We start from the raw sequence: 14,407 nt of genomic DNA on the forward strand, positions 1-14,407 counted from the left end.
TCTAAATCTCATGCTGAGAATTCGGTGTTCTCACACACTCCATTTTCTTATCACAGCCTGTCTGTTAGTCTCTCTCTCTTTGAACTTACCCAGAGGAATAAGTGAATAATTCCATAAAATGTTATCACCCAAGAAGATCAGTTTCGTTAAAAATAAAAGGAACTAAAGCAATTAAACTGGTCAACAGAATTTGGTGGGTTAGAGAGGGGAAGTAAAATAGGAGATCCACGCAGGCATCACCTTCAGAGGTGATATGTCATAAGGGCCAGAGATGGAAAACTCACAGACTAAAGGGGTTGTATCTAGTTCTCAGTCACTTTTTAAAAAAATTTAGGCCACTTTGTTTTTTAAAAAGATAAGTTAGTTAAACATGGAGTGCTGTCTTATAAAAACAAAACACACCTTAGATTTCTGTCTTCTTGGACACAGATTAGGAGCTTAGTTAACAGAGGGTCCACATTCCCTCATGGCGACAGTCCACGGAAGCTGCTTCAGAAGAAGCACACGTCCTCCACTTCGCCCCACACTTCAGCACTCCCACAGCTGTATGGTTGACTCATTTCCCTCAATTTGTACATGCTTGACTCTTGCAACACTGAGTTTGTGACTCTGTAAGCTCCTAGCATGTAAGACCTGTTTACATCCTTAGTATAGTGAGACGCTGGGCCTTAGTCCCACATTACATTTTTTTAAACTGAATAATATAGACCAGGGACCCATGTCGAGCCAAGATGGGGAATGCAGCCCAAAGAAGTACTGTCTTCACAGAGCAGACTGACCTGGAAATCTCAGGGAAGGAATCCAGGGAAATATCAGGGCATGAAGCTGTGAATTTTTTCCACAATGCCAAAAACAACAGAAAAAAAAAAATGTGGGTTTATCTCTGTTGAGGCTATTTCTGGGAGTCTTCCTTCACTTCTGCTGGTTTATGGAGGCCATTGGGCACAAGCTACTTACTACTTGGTTTGGTTATGTGTGGCGTCTTCAAGGTTGTTAAGTCTTGGAGGACAGATTTTCTACTCTAGTTCTTGCCCATTTTCTTTCCCTTTCTTTTCATATCGCCCCTCCATTTCCCCTAAAAGAAAACACCTTAAAATAATACACGTTTTAGAGGACGAAATAGAGGTTCCATCCTTTTCTATCTGCTGCTGTTTTTCTTCTGTTGGATAAAAATGGAATCCTGTGACCTCTTGTTTTTTCCTTTTCAGGGTTTAGACTGAGACGGCGCCATGTCCTCATGGAATCCACAGGGCCTGCAGGCCACTGCCCTCATTTGGTGGAGTCGGTTCCTTGCGAGGATCCAATGTGTTACCGGTGGCTGGTGTCTGAAGGGATCTGTATCCCGGATCATGGAAAATGTGGCCTGGGGCATCGCATCCTGAAGGCCGTCTGCCAGAATGACCGAGGTATGAGGCAAAAAAACATGGGTTGCTAAGTGATATCTGCCCTGTGATGTCACTGCTGTCTAACAGGTCCTTCTCCTGAGGGAGAGAAACACTTAAATGTAAGTATTTACATGTAAGTCAGATGCCACATTGCTGCAAGGTAAGCTGCCTTGACTTATTAGGCCACACTCCAAAAGAAATTTGTATGATTATGCCCGAATGCTATACAGTGAACCTAGAGATTTCTCTGCAGTTTTCAATTTATCAAGACAGAGCATAGAGAATTCCTCTGAGTAGTCGTCAGCTTATCAATACAAAACAAGTTTTATTTGCCTTTTTTTGAGGTCGATACGTAACATGCTTTTATATATTATTAACAAATACTATACCTTGTAAAGGTTTCAGGGCTGCAATTCTTCCCAAGTTAAAGAAAAAAAAATACTAAATCTTTTCATTTATCTAACATTCGACCAGAATCAGTTCGAGACATAATACTGACATTTCTAAGGATCCATTTTTACATATAAATTGTCAAGATTTACAAAACTATTGAAGATGGTATCTTTCCTTAATTGCCAAGCTTCTCCTACAATGGGTTGTTTGAAATGAAGGGTGATTTAGAAAATATGTAAGTCACACGGAAATGAGAAAAGTGACATTTTTAAACCTTTATCTTACAATTTAGAAAAAATAATCAGTCTTTTGGAAGAATATCAAGTGTGTCTATTAATGCCATGTATAATGCTCTTGGTATGTGGAATGGAATGTTTTGGTTTATGAAGTGAAGTAATCCATAGACTACAAGAAATTACAAGGTGGATTCAGAGTGGCTATTTGCTTCCAGATGGGACTGGCATTCAGCAATGGTTTCCTTTTTTCCCTCCTTCCTGTACCCTTTTTTCTCTTTCTTTCACTGGCTCCATGCCTTTTCCTCCGTCACTTTCTTCCTTTCTTTCCTTCCTCCCTCTTCTTTATTTTCTCCTTCTTTTTATCTGATCTTCTTACTTTTTTTTAACCACTGGCTTAATTGGGCAGATACACACATTATGAAGCAATATAATCGGTTATCTCATGAAAGGTATTTGTTTAATTAAATAGAGGTCAACAACACATTATACAAAGCTACATCCTTTTTGACTGAGTAGTTACAACTGACTGTGGCTTTGAGTATTACCAAATAATTTTTGAATTGTGGTAATATATGTATAATTTATTAACAGAGGCAAATAAGATCACTTTTGTACTACTTTCCTTTGAATTCAGGAAGATTAGTATAGAGGTTTGAGCCTGAAGTCTGAAGTCAGCCAGGTGGGAGTTTCAAATCTGCTACTCACCTGCTAGATGATCTCAGGAAAATTAATTAACTTGTGGAGTCATCCTTTCCCTCAGTTTGAAATGGGGGTAATAAAACCTGCCTCTCACTCTCAGATTGTGAGAGCTAAATTGGTTATATAAAAGTGATTAGTGAAATGTCTGGCACATAACCATTCAAAATAAGCTATAAGCTTATTTTACTTATAATGCACATTTATTACTGTTGCCCTGGGGGAATTGTGCAAAGAGCATTCTTACATAATATGAAGATAATAATGAGTATTAGAAAAACCACACTACTTCTTCCTCCCAACCTCCCACGGTGGAAATGAGAAGATCATTGGTTGAGTCTCAATGACAAATGACTGTCAAGCTTTGTCATCTCACAGCAGGTATTAGAGGCTTGTCATGATATATTATGTCTATAGGGCTGAGGAGTTTTTCACAATTTGTTCTGTGCCTTCTATGGTATTGCAGAGTGTTACATTGTGATCTATAATTAGAAATAAATATTCTTCCCATTTCTGGCACAGAGCTGCTAAAACTCTTGAAACTTTCTGAGCTATAAGAGCAATGGGAGCATCTTTGGTTATATTTAGTCTCTTGCCCTCAGTTGCTGAAATCCCTTCTAAAAAGGTGACATGGGTATGTTGTGACTCAAAAAAAAAAAAAGAGGAATGGGTGTGTTGTTATTCATAACAAGCTGGCTTCCCCCACAACAGGGTTTATGGTAATGAGGTGATTTGTGAAAAACACCTAAGGATTGAGCTGGTCGGTTGCCAGAGGAACTAACCAAATGGAAGGTGGTTTGGAACTTTCAATCCCAGGGAGGGAGAAGGGCTGGAGATTAAATCCAACACCAATGACCAGTGATTTAATCAATCATACAGATGTAAAGAAGCCTCCATAAAAACCCAAAAGGATTCCGGGCCTGGAGGGCTTCCAGGTTGGTGAACACGTGGAGATTTGGAGAGCATGGTGGGTAGAAACCCCATGCCCTTTTCCCATCCTCTTCCATAAGGCTGTTCCTGAGTTAGATCCTTTCACAGTAAATTGATCATCTAGTATGTAAAACAGGTTTCCTTAATTCTGGCAGCCTTTCTGGCCAATTAATCAAGCCCAAGGAGGGGATTGTGGCAACCTCTGATTTATAGCCCATTGGTCTAAAGTGCAGGTAACCATTTTAATGGTTTAGGCTGGACTTGTGATTGGCATCCTGATTTGGAGAGGGTTGTTGGAACCTCTAATTTATAGCTGGCTGGTTAGAAGCCTAGCTCACTGTTAGGTCCCCCAATAATGGGTCCGTGATCAAAGGAGCGAGACACATAGAAAGCGAAGGTCAAGCAAAGCTTTATTTCGCGCCACGCATTGTGAATCAAACTGACCGGTCGGGGCCATCTCTTACAAAGAGGTAACACTTCCCTGCTTTGCCAACTAACTTTTAAAGGTCAAAGGCCATGTGGTTGAGCCTGGCCACACACAGGTGGCAGATGAGATTATAACACACAGAGAAAGTTGCATAGTCGTGCTAGGTCACACACGAATGACAAATTGAATTACAATTTACCCTATAGTAGATATTTGAACTAGCCTATCACCTTGGTCAGAACTGGCATCCGAAAGGTGCCCAAAAGGCAGGGCCCACACTCATTGGTAGCTAGGGAGGCAGTATGGAGCCCCACTGATTGGCTGTCTCCACCTGGCCTGACCTGCCCTTGTATTTGGGCTTTGTTACCTGTGACTAGTTTCCTGGACTTGCTTTTAAGTATGTTCCCTGAGTGGAGGGCAGGGTCAGTTTAAGTTTTACTGCATAAACAAAAAAATCACTGTTTAGCCAGATGGAATTGCTCTGGCTAAATAGGCCCTTACACTTACCTGGGCTTGCAGTTGGACTCTGAAGTAGAGGGCAGACTTCTAGGACTGAGCCTTTTACCTGTGGAATTAGATGCTACTTCTAGGTAGTATCAGGACTGAGTTGAATATTAGGACACCCAGCTTTTGTTGGAGGGTTCTGTGGTATGGTGTGGGGAAACTGCCTCTCCTTCCTCCACACCCACTGAAAATGGATGTAGCCTTCTTTTTTTGGAGGTATCAACTTTACCATTGTAGAGCACCTTAGGAGGTTTTTTTTTTTTCTTTTCTTATTCCTGTGAAAGGACACATTTTCAACATTGACCTACACTCTCAATTTCTTTGGGGGACAAATAGAAATTACTACTGGTTCATATCAGTCCCATGAAGTCTTTATGATTTTTACATACCTGAATGGCTCCCTAATCATTTGTGGGTATCAGCCATGTCATGCTTATGAGAACATGCTGGCTTCCTGGTAGCTGAAGCAGTCTTTTGTCTAGTGAGAAATTGAAAATATAGTCTGGTTACACATTTTGCAGTTCAGCTTCTGTGAAGTTCTGGATGATTTATGATAGAAGTTTAGCAAAGTGCTCCTCTTTGATTCTCCACATATTATCATAGTCTTTCCATACCTAAGGGAGTTGACAGAACTGTTGACACTCATTTAAATGCTTAGAGAGAAAGAAAAAGGTTGAAATATATTTAATATTTTTAATACTGTTTAATATATATTTAATAACTCATCTGTGATTTTTTTTCTTATAACATTTGACAGTTTTCTTTTAATCACCCTGAATTTATTAATTGTTTTATATGCCCTTTATTTCAGAATTTATTTAGAGTTAAATGGGTAAGATGAAAAGAAATATCTTCATTTTGGTTGAAGAAAATAAAAATGAAAACTCAATCCGGATAGAAGCCTGCTAATTTGCAAGGGTCACTTACTTAATTTTATATAGATATGTAATAACATGTTATATATATATACACACATACACACGCAGACATGTATGTATGTATGTATGTAGGTATGTATATAAATCACTCAGCATTCCTGCAGAATATCTACATCCCATTCAAGCCAATAGATTTCCACATAGCCATGATCAGGATTCTGGAAGACTCTTAACAGTGTCTTCTTGGGGATTTGTGCTGCTAGTCAGACATATTTCTCTTTCCCAGAAGTCGAAATGATTAGCTTAATTATTTAAATAATTAATTTAAATCAACAATTTAATTTAAATAAACAATATTAAAATGATTTAAAATTTTGTTTTAAATTTACGTTTAAATTTAAAATTTGATTTAAAATTTTGAAAATACAGAATCTCTGTCACATTGAAACCAGTAAGTAATGGAAATAGCAATTTGAGATATGAAAAACCTTTTGGATTTAAGAATTATAGTTAAAAGATCCAAATAATCATTTATGAATTTTTACAGCTCTCTGTGCAGGAGGTATGATTTGACTCATTCTCTACTTTGATTTATTAATGATACTGTCCAGTCTTATGAAAGTTCCTGTGTCTCACCTGGCTTGTGATTGTAGCAAACAATGGGTTAGTAATACTCATTTTTAGGAAGAAAATTGTATAACAGATTACATGAATGAGGATTCTGATTTGGAATCTGCTTTCTAACACTTGGAGTGGTCAGTGAGCTTTGATTTCTTTCCTCTGAACAACATCTTATCATTAGTCTGGGTCAATAGAAGTCTACTGAGTATAGAATATACATAGGTTTTTCTTGTTTCATTGACAAGCAGGTTTCCTCCATGTCGAAGAGGGCATTTGAAGGTAAATGGAGTGTGATGCTGACCTCATACCCAAGCCATTCCTCCTTTAGATTACCAAGTGAATTCACTGTGTCTTAACTTTGTTTCTCAAACTAGTTCATTGTTGCCACGTTTCATTGGCAGTTAATGAAAGTTTACCATTATATAACATCTTCCCAGAGCAGGCTGGGAAAATTCCCATAAAGCCAGGGCAGTGAATAGCAAATTACTAGTGCTTCAAAGTCACCCCTATTCATTATCTTTCAAGTATCCATAATGCAAAGTGGACAGATGACACTGTGAGACCATCAGATGAACACCAGGCTGTTTATTGGGGCAGTCAGATCGTGGTACTCACCACCTGCTTTGCTCCATAATTTGCTGGCTAGGTTATGTTGAGGGAAAAAAAAAAAAGAGTGTATATTTCAGCAAATGTCTTTATTCAGAGGTAGTCCATTGTACATTCTGTACTTAGTAAAAGCAAATACCTATGTTGTTGTAATGCAGAGTAGACTACATTGAGATGAATAAAGTTTATGTGTTGACAGGTACATGGAACTAGGGTTCTCCAGTGTTACAAGAATGCCCCTTTGCACACAGGGATACTTATTTTTCAGTTGCCTTAGATTTTATCCATGCAGATATTTTTCTTAAGTGGTGTACATATTTGCAGAGAAAGCTTGAGGACAGATTTCCCATCATTAGGGTTACTTTGCTTTTCATTTCAGAGGTATTTTTCTTGTGACTTCTTGCCTTGTACCATTAACCTTGAACAATCCGAAAATGTGATATTTAATCTTGGATAAAATGGTATATTCTTATAAGCATGTGCTTGTAAGTACTCATAGGAAGACTTTAATTGGTAGAGAGCATGTTAAAACAATCATTTAACTGAAGCTGATTAAAATTTTTCTAGTATATTTCATTCTATGAGTGGAATGAAAATTTTGTTTTATTTATTCATTTTTATCTTTAATTTTCAAGAAATGTCCTTTGGATCAGTTTGAGAAGATCAAACACCATTCAGATAAGTTATTTATTGGAATATTTTGTGAATTGCCAGAGTTCTAACTAGAACCCCTTTTGTGTTTTCAAGTCGTGTTTTCTAAACTTTGATCATGCTCTATCTCATTTTGGTCAACAAGTGCTGCTTTACTTGTTTTCTGTATTTCTTCCTTTTCTTACAAGACTTTTTAATTGTAATTGCTATTTCAGTCCAATATTTATTTTCTTATATTTCAGGAAGAACAAGGAATAAATATTGGTGAGGTATTTCTTTGCCACACAAGTATAATCTGTGGTAAATTGTCCTGTTAAACAGACTCTACAAATTAGAACCACCACAGAGAATACAGAGCCTCAAAATAAACTTCAAATAAAAATTTTCTGAAACTTTTGAACAATGTCACTTGGTGGACATAACGGTGTAGTTTATTAAGATGTGCCGGGGAGCAGCAGGCAGAGAGAAAGTCTCCGGAGAAGCAGGCTCACCCCGAGCAAGGAGCCCAATGCAGGACTTGATCCCCAGACCTTGGGATCATGACCTGAGCAAAAAGGAGATGCTTAATGACTGAGCCACCCAGGCACCCCAAGATTTGTATTTTGAAAGGGATAGTAGAAATTTGGATTTTTTTTAAAGTTACCAGAAGGTAACTGTTATTTTATATTCTACTTACACTGATAATTTTTTGTTTCTATCCCAAGAAGAAACACACACACAGACACACACACACACATCATACTTAACTTTACATAAAGTTTTGGAATTTTAAAACTGTATTGCCAGGAGTTCAGAGGGGTCAAAGGAGAAGGGGATAAATAAAGACATGCATTTTGTATTAGCAGTGTAAATCCAGAGACAGACTTTTTGAAATAGTCAGATATAGCATGTACTGTTTTCTCCTGCTCAGATCTGCTGGGCCATATACCATTTCTGTGCATATCAGTCCCCAAATTCCAGCTGACACTACCTGGCTTTCTTTGGCTGAGGAATTTCTCTGCCCACACATGCCATTAGAAGTGCCAGGGAATTAACAATCCCAGGGAGCAGACTTCAACCAATGATTGAAGGTTGTATAAATACCAGCTTCCTTTCCCCTCAGGTGGGGTCCCCTTGAGATGCCTGTTCTGTGCTGTTTCCTAGTGAGAGGAAGCACCACCTACTCATCCTGGAGACTGATTTGGTCACATGCCCTCTCATCCTCTCTCAGCCTCCTTCCATTTCTGTCTCATCCCCAATTCTTGCACTGATTCTCTGGAATTACACCCCAATAATACTTGCTTAAGAAGCTTGGTCGCAGGGTTTGGTTGTGGTATGACTCAAACTGAGACAGAGATGCCTGCAAAGGTATTTCATAGATCCATTCCTGTAGAAGAAACAGGATCCAATTTTAGCCATACCATATTGATGATAACATTTAAAGAAACAGATTCTAAGGAAGAAATGAGATGAGCTCAATACTTTGAACAACCCTCACGATTTTTTTTAAAGATTTTATTTTAGAAAGAAGGTTAGGGGTAGCAAAGGAAGAGGGACAAGCAGACTCCATACTGGGCACAGAGCCTGACTCAGGGCTTGATCCCTTCCCACCAGCCTGAGATCATGACCTGAGCCGAAACCAAGAGTTGGATGCTTAACCAACTGAGCTACCCAGGCACTCCTGAACAACCCTCACTGTTTACAATTATTTGGTAATACCAGATGGCTTCAATAGAATGCTTCTGTCCTCCCATGTGAAAGCATTAAAAAAAAACAATATTGAGTCCCATTTTTTTCCCCAGTTAGGCAGTGCTGGTAACTTATACCATCCTCCTGAGTCTTGCTTTCCAACAGTTGAGCTATTTTATAATGGGGGCGGGAAGGGCTAGCTAGTTTTTATTTTGTAATGGATTCTGAAATGTACTGGAATATTTCTGAATAAGAACAAGAAAAAAAAACGACTTCTTTTGAATGTTAAAGGAATTATTTGTGTAGGAACACTGGGTCTGAAGTGTTTGGGGAACATGTTGTTCTGTATCCCCTGTTGTAGATCAGTCATTCAAAACCTACAGTGTTAAAATCACCTGTCGGGTTATAAAAACACTAGTCATCAGCGAAATGCGAATCAAAACCACAATACATTTTCACCTTACACCTGTCAGCGTGGCTACTCACAAAAAGACAAGAAATAACAAGTGCTGGTTAGGATTTGGAGAAAAGAAAATCCTTGTGCACTGCTGGTGAGAATGTAAATTGGTACAGCCACTGTGGAAAACAGTATGGAGGTTCCTCAAAAAATTAAAAAAATTGAAATACAATGGGATTCTATTTCTATTTCTATTACTGGATTTTATCCATAGAAAACAAAGACCTTAATTTGAAAAGACATATGGATCTCTATGTTTATGGCTGCATTATTTAAATAGCCTAGACATGGAAGCTACCCAAGGATCCATTAATAGATGAATGGATAAAGAAGATGTGGCGTATATGTCCAATAGATTATTACTTAACTGTAAAGAAGAATGAGATCTTGCCATTTGCAGCAGCATGGGTGAACCTATTATGTTAAGCAAAATAGTGAGACAGAGAAGGACAAATATCATATTATTTTACTCGTATGTGGAATAAAAAAAAAACAAACAGAAATAGACCTATAAATACTGAGAACAAACTGACAGTTGCCAGAGTGGAAGGCGTAGAAGTATGGTAAAATGGGTGAAGGGGAGTGGGAAACACAGGCTTCCAGTTATGGAATGAATAAGTCAGAGGGAAGAAAGTTACAGCATAGGGAATATCGTCAGTGGTATTTTAATGGTGTTGTATGATAACCAATTGTAGTTACACTTGTGATGAGCATAGCATAGTGATGAGCATAGCATAACTAATAGACTGATCAAATCACTATGTTGTACACTTGAAACTGATGTAACATTATGTATCACCTGTGCTTCAATTAAAACCACACACACACATACACACACACACAAATGGAATGGCCTCCCCTCCAGCATTTCTGATTCAGTAGGTCTGGAATGAGGCTCAAAGATTTGTATTTCTGACAAGTTCCCAGGTGATGCTGATGGTGCTGGTATAGGGACCACATTTTGAGGGATACTGTTCTAGGCAGAAGGGGGCTTGTTGGCAGCCTCACAATGTTAGTATATAACAGAAGTACGCTACTGCAGTGACAGACGTGTCCTATATGTAGAATCAACAGTATTGATTCTAATCTGTTGTTTCTTATTTCCTGCTGGGGAAGTTATTCTTGAAATCTATGAAATATATTACTGTCTTTCCAGAAGCAAGCAGTGAGTAAATATTCTTTTATTTCTTTATTGTTACCTAGATGGATTACTAAAAGATCAAATAGTGGAAAGCAATAGTGTACTCTTGCAGAAACAGAAGACACACAATATGTGAGATGAGTTATTTAGGTTTAGAGGAGAGAATTTTCTTTTTCAGCAACCTATCTTTTTCAGACCACCAACTGGTAGCATTTTGGTGTCAGTGTCCTTACCGAGGGAAGTGTGGTGATGACAAATACATTGTATTAAATTTTGAAATGAACCTGACTTTGCAGTTGGAAGTGCCAATAAGATCAGGCTGCTATTCACGCTACAGGAACCAGACTGCAAAGGAGATTAAATTTGAGAGTTCCCATAGCCAGGTTCTGCATTCTCTTTCATTTAGATGTTTTGCAGTGAAATTAAAGGTGAAATTTTAATAATGCTTGGCAATGAGGGAATCCAAAAGAGGAAAAATACTCATTCTAATCAGTTTCACCATCCGGGTTTGACGGGAAGGTAGGGAGTAGATGTAAGTGGTGAATCAATTTAAATGCTAAAGAGAGAGGAACTGCAATGCATACTGTACAATGCATACTGTACATTGTCAATAAACAGGTATTATATTTTGAATTATTTCCTCTTTCCACCCTGTTACATACCTAGATATTTAAGATAGCTTTTGTCTTGTTTATCTCTTACCAAGATTCCTAAGGAAATGACTGTATTAACATCCCTACCTCATTAATTATAATCTGATTTTTCCAGATTTTGTCATTTGGAAATACCTTAAAGGAAATTGGTTCCTGAGTGCGCCTGTGTGTCTCATAGAAAGGCTGTCTTCTTTTTCTATCTCTTCCGAAATTCTCACTGGGCTGTCTACTTTCTGTTCCCAGTCCATACCATTCAAAGAGCAAAACAACCATAGATTGTACTGAAACCTCAAAATGTAGTTCATATGATTAAATGGTTAATCTGACCTTCCAGTGGGAATTAATGGCAGATTGTCACCCTGGCCATTACTTTGAATGTTCTGGGAACGCTCTGAGTTTCCCTATTCCACTGTCCATTCCACTGGTGTTAATAACAGGGACTAGTTAGCATTAGTGGCAGCGATGTAAGTCTGTTTTCTCATATTGAAATGCTTTTTAAAGTGGCATTTGGCTGTTTCTTATGGCCTTTGGCTGGTAACTCCTGAAATAGCATCTCCCCACTTATCATTCTTATGTAGACATAAGAAAAATAAGGAATATGGATTAAAACATATTCCTTATCTGATGGACAAATTTTCATTGATAGGATAGCCAATGACTAGACTGGGAATGTAGTTGGAGGCTTACCTGTGCTGTACTCATTTGAGTATTTTCAGGAAAATATAATGAAATAAACCTATCCCTGAAAAGCCTACTGTCCCACCCAAATCTATTAGAAGAAAGTTTTATTTAGGCTAGAAGAAAATTTTACTCAGACTTTATAGTTAAGAATTTTTTAATTTTCTAAATTAAAATAATTTGTACGTATACTGTATCTAAGTGATTAATGAATGAAAGTTTACAATTTATAGTGTGTAACCCTTTCAGTTGTACTGTTCATTCCATATTTACCAAGTTGAGTGTCTGCTGTGCCCAAACAACTCCATTTTCCATGGAGACCTACCTACCGAAGAAGTAGAAATCAAATATTTAGAGAAATAATGTATTTTATTTCAAAGAAACACAAACTAAAGGAAAAAAAAAGTGTCGAATGTTAATTTATGGATATCTTAAGACTATAATACTTTTCTTACCCCAGAGGTGGATTTCAGTCCACAAACATGTAGGAAATCCATAGCTCACACCAAGTGCTACTTTTACCTCTTACTTCTGTGGTAATTGACCTCTAATCATGTTGTTCCCCTGCGTGAGATGCTCATCCTCTTCTTTCTTTGGCCAATCTCATCCTTTGAAACTTGGATTAATGTGCTTTAAAAAACCATCACTTCACTTACCACCCCCCCCCACACCTAAGCTGAACTAAACTGTCAAATAAACATCACAGTTACCACCCACCTTAGATTATTTGTCATAGTTATGATAATTCTATTTCCTTGACAGATGATCAGTTCAGAAATGTGCCAGATTGAATCCATCTGAACCACTGAGATGTGAGGAAAGGGACATGAAAAAGGAAGGGTCTTCTTTCAGTCGCTGCCATGATCCATCCTAAGATCTATAGATTTTGTGACTTATGGATGAAAGCTTTGCTGTGTGCAGTAGGGCAAAGATAAAAAGACATGCTGTCTTCTGGAAGGCATTGTTGAACCTGTGAGTCAGCATTCTGAGCACTGGTTATTACATAAGACCATAGATTTCCTTATTGTAAAAGCCAGCTTCTATCACAGGTTATATCAGCTGCTGTAGGAGTCATTCTGATTCATGGGGCGCCTGTCTTCTACGTTCTCATAACACTTTGTGGTTCAGTTATTAATGTCTTTACCACTTTATATTGAGATTATCTGCTCACTTGTCTTTTTTCCTCCATTTGACTCTTAGTTTTACAAGGGCAGTGACCTTGACTCATTCATGGTTTTATTCTTGGCATGATGCCAGAGTGTCTGGGATATTAAGATGTACTCAATAAATATTTATAGAACTGAAAAGAGTCCTTTCAGTTGATTTACACAACAGCCCAGTTGGGATGTATTATTATTATTCCAATTTTATTGATGAAGACCTTGTAGCCCAGAGATGTTGATAGACCAAAGTCACTGAACTAGTAAGTTCTAACACCAGAATTTTGAATTTCAGACCTAGGACTCCGAATCAGTGCTTGTTCTACGTTATCAGTGTCAGCAAATGCATAGCACACACACCAGCAACATTGGCATTGCCATGTCTCAGTCTCCTGCAATAGCTTTCATTCTTTTTTTTTTTTTTCTTTCTTTTTAAGTGAGACTTCATCTGAGATTCACTCTCAGTGCTGCACTCAAGGCAACCACTGCCAACTGACTGATATGTCCACAAGATGAAACCCATTTCTAACTGCACATTAAGCATCTTGCCTCTCTTTTCTTTGAGCTGAGCCAACAGCAAGAGAGAGATCATCAGGTACAATGAAAACATATAGCCCACACATGTTTCCTTCTGGCACAACAAAATGTATTTGAGCCAGATATATAGCACTTATCTGGTTTTCCCTGGCAACTTTAGTTGTAATCTTGATCGTATTCAGACAGCTAAGCAGCATAGAATTTATTCATCAGGCAGGATTGGGAGTAGAGAGAGCAGCAGATTCTCTGAAAAAGAAGATACATAAAATCACAAAGGAGAAGGTGGAAAGTAGCTCCTGAGGGACGACTAACTTTATTCCTTCGGAGTAGAGGTATTCCTACAGGGAGGAACGGAACTGCTAATAACACCATACTGTGAAGTCGAAGGAATCTGTGAAGTTGAGGGAATAAAAAGCAAGCAACATTCCATACGCCAAAGTGGTCCTTATTACATCAGAGTTTATGAAAATAAGCTGAAATAGTGATTCCTTGAGAGGAGGATATGATTTTCCTGGGACGTACTGTCTAGAAGGCAAACAGGTCAAAATTACAAGGTGACAAATTTTGGCTTGACATGTGAGTACATGTTCCATTTTAGCTGCCTTAGCTATGGTGACTAGAGTGATGAGCTCATGTCACTGAAGGTGCTTACAGAGAGGCTGGAAACTTTCTCTCAGGGTTACTATGGTAAGCATCTCCACACCATCCTGCAAGAAGGGGTAGCTCTGTCAGTCCTCTGCTGCCATTTGGGGCAGTACAGTTCTATATTGTTCTTGGTTTTCCTGT

The 14,407-nt window shown here is 38.2% G+C and overlaps 1 protein-coding gene across 2 annotated transcripts in view; it reads left to right on the plus strand.

The window, feature by feature from the left end:
• The window catches only part of THSD7B (thrombospondin type 1 domain containing 7B), an 824,611-nt gene that overhangs the window by 357,622 nt on the left and 452,582 nt on the right, over positions 1-14,407 (plus strand). For both annotated transcript variants that reach the window (XM_082689340.1, XM_082689339.1), the window contains exon 7: positions 1,209-1,406. In XM_082689340.1, the coding sequence (XP_082545466.1) occupies positions 1,209-1,406 (198 nt within the window). The remainder of the gene's footprint in view (positions 1-1,208; positions 1,407-14,407) is intronic.

The sequence above is a fragment of the Mustela nivalis genome (genome assembly GCF_964662115.1).
Source record: "Mustela nivalis genome assembly, chromosome: 11".
Taxonomy (NCBI): domain Eukaryota; kingdom Metazoa; phylum Chordata; class Mammalia; order Carnivora; family Mustelidae; genus Mustela; species Mustela nivalis.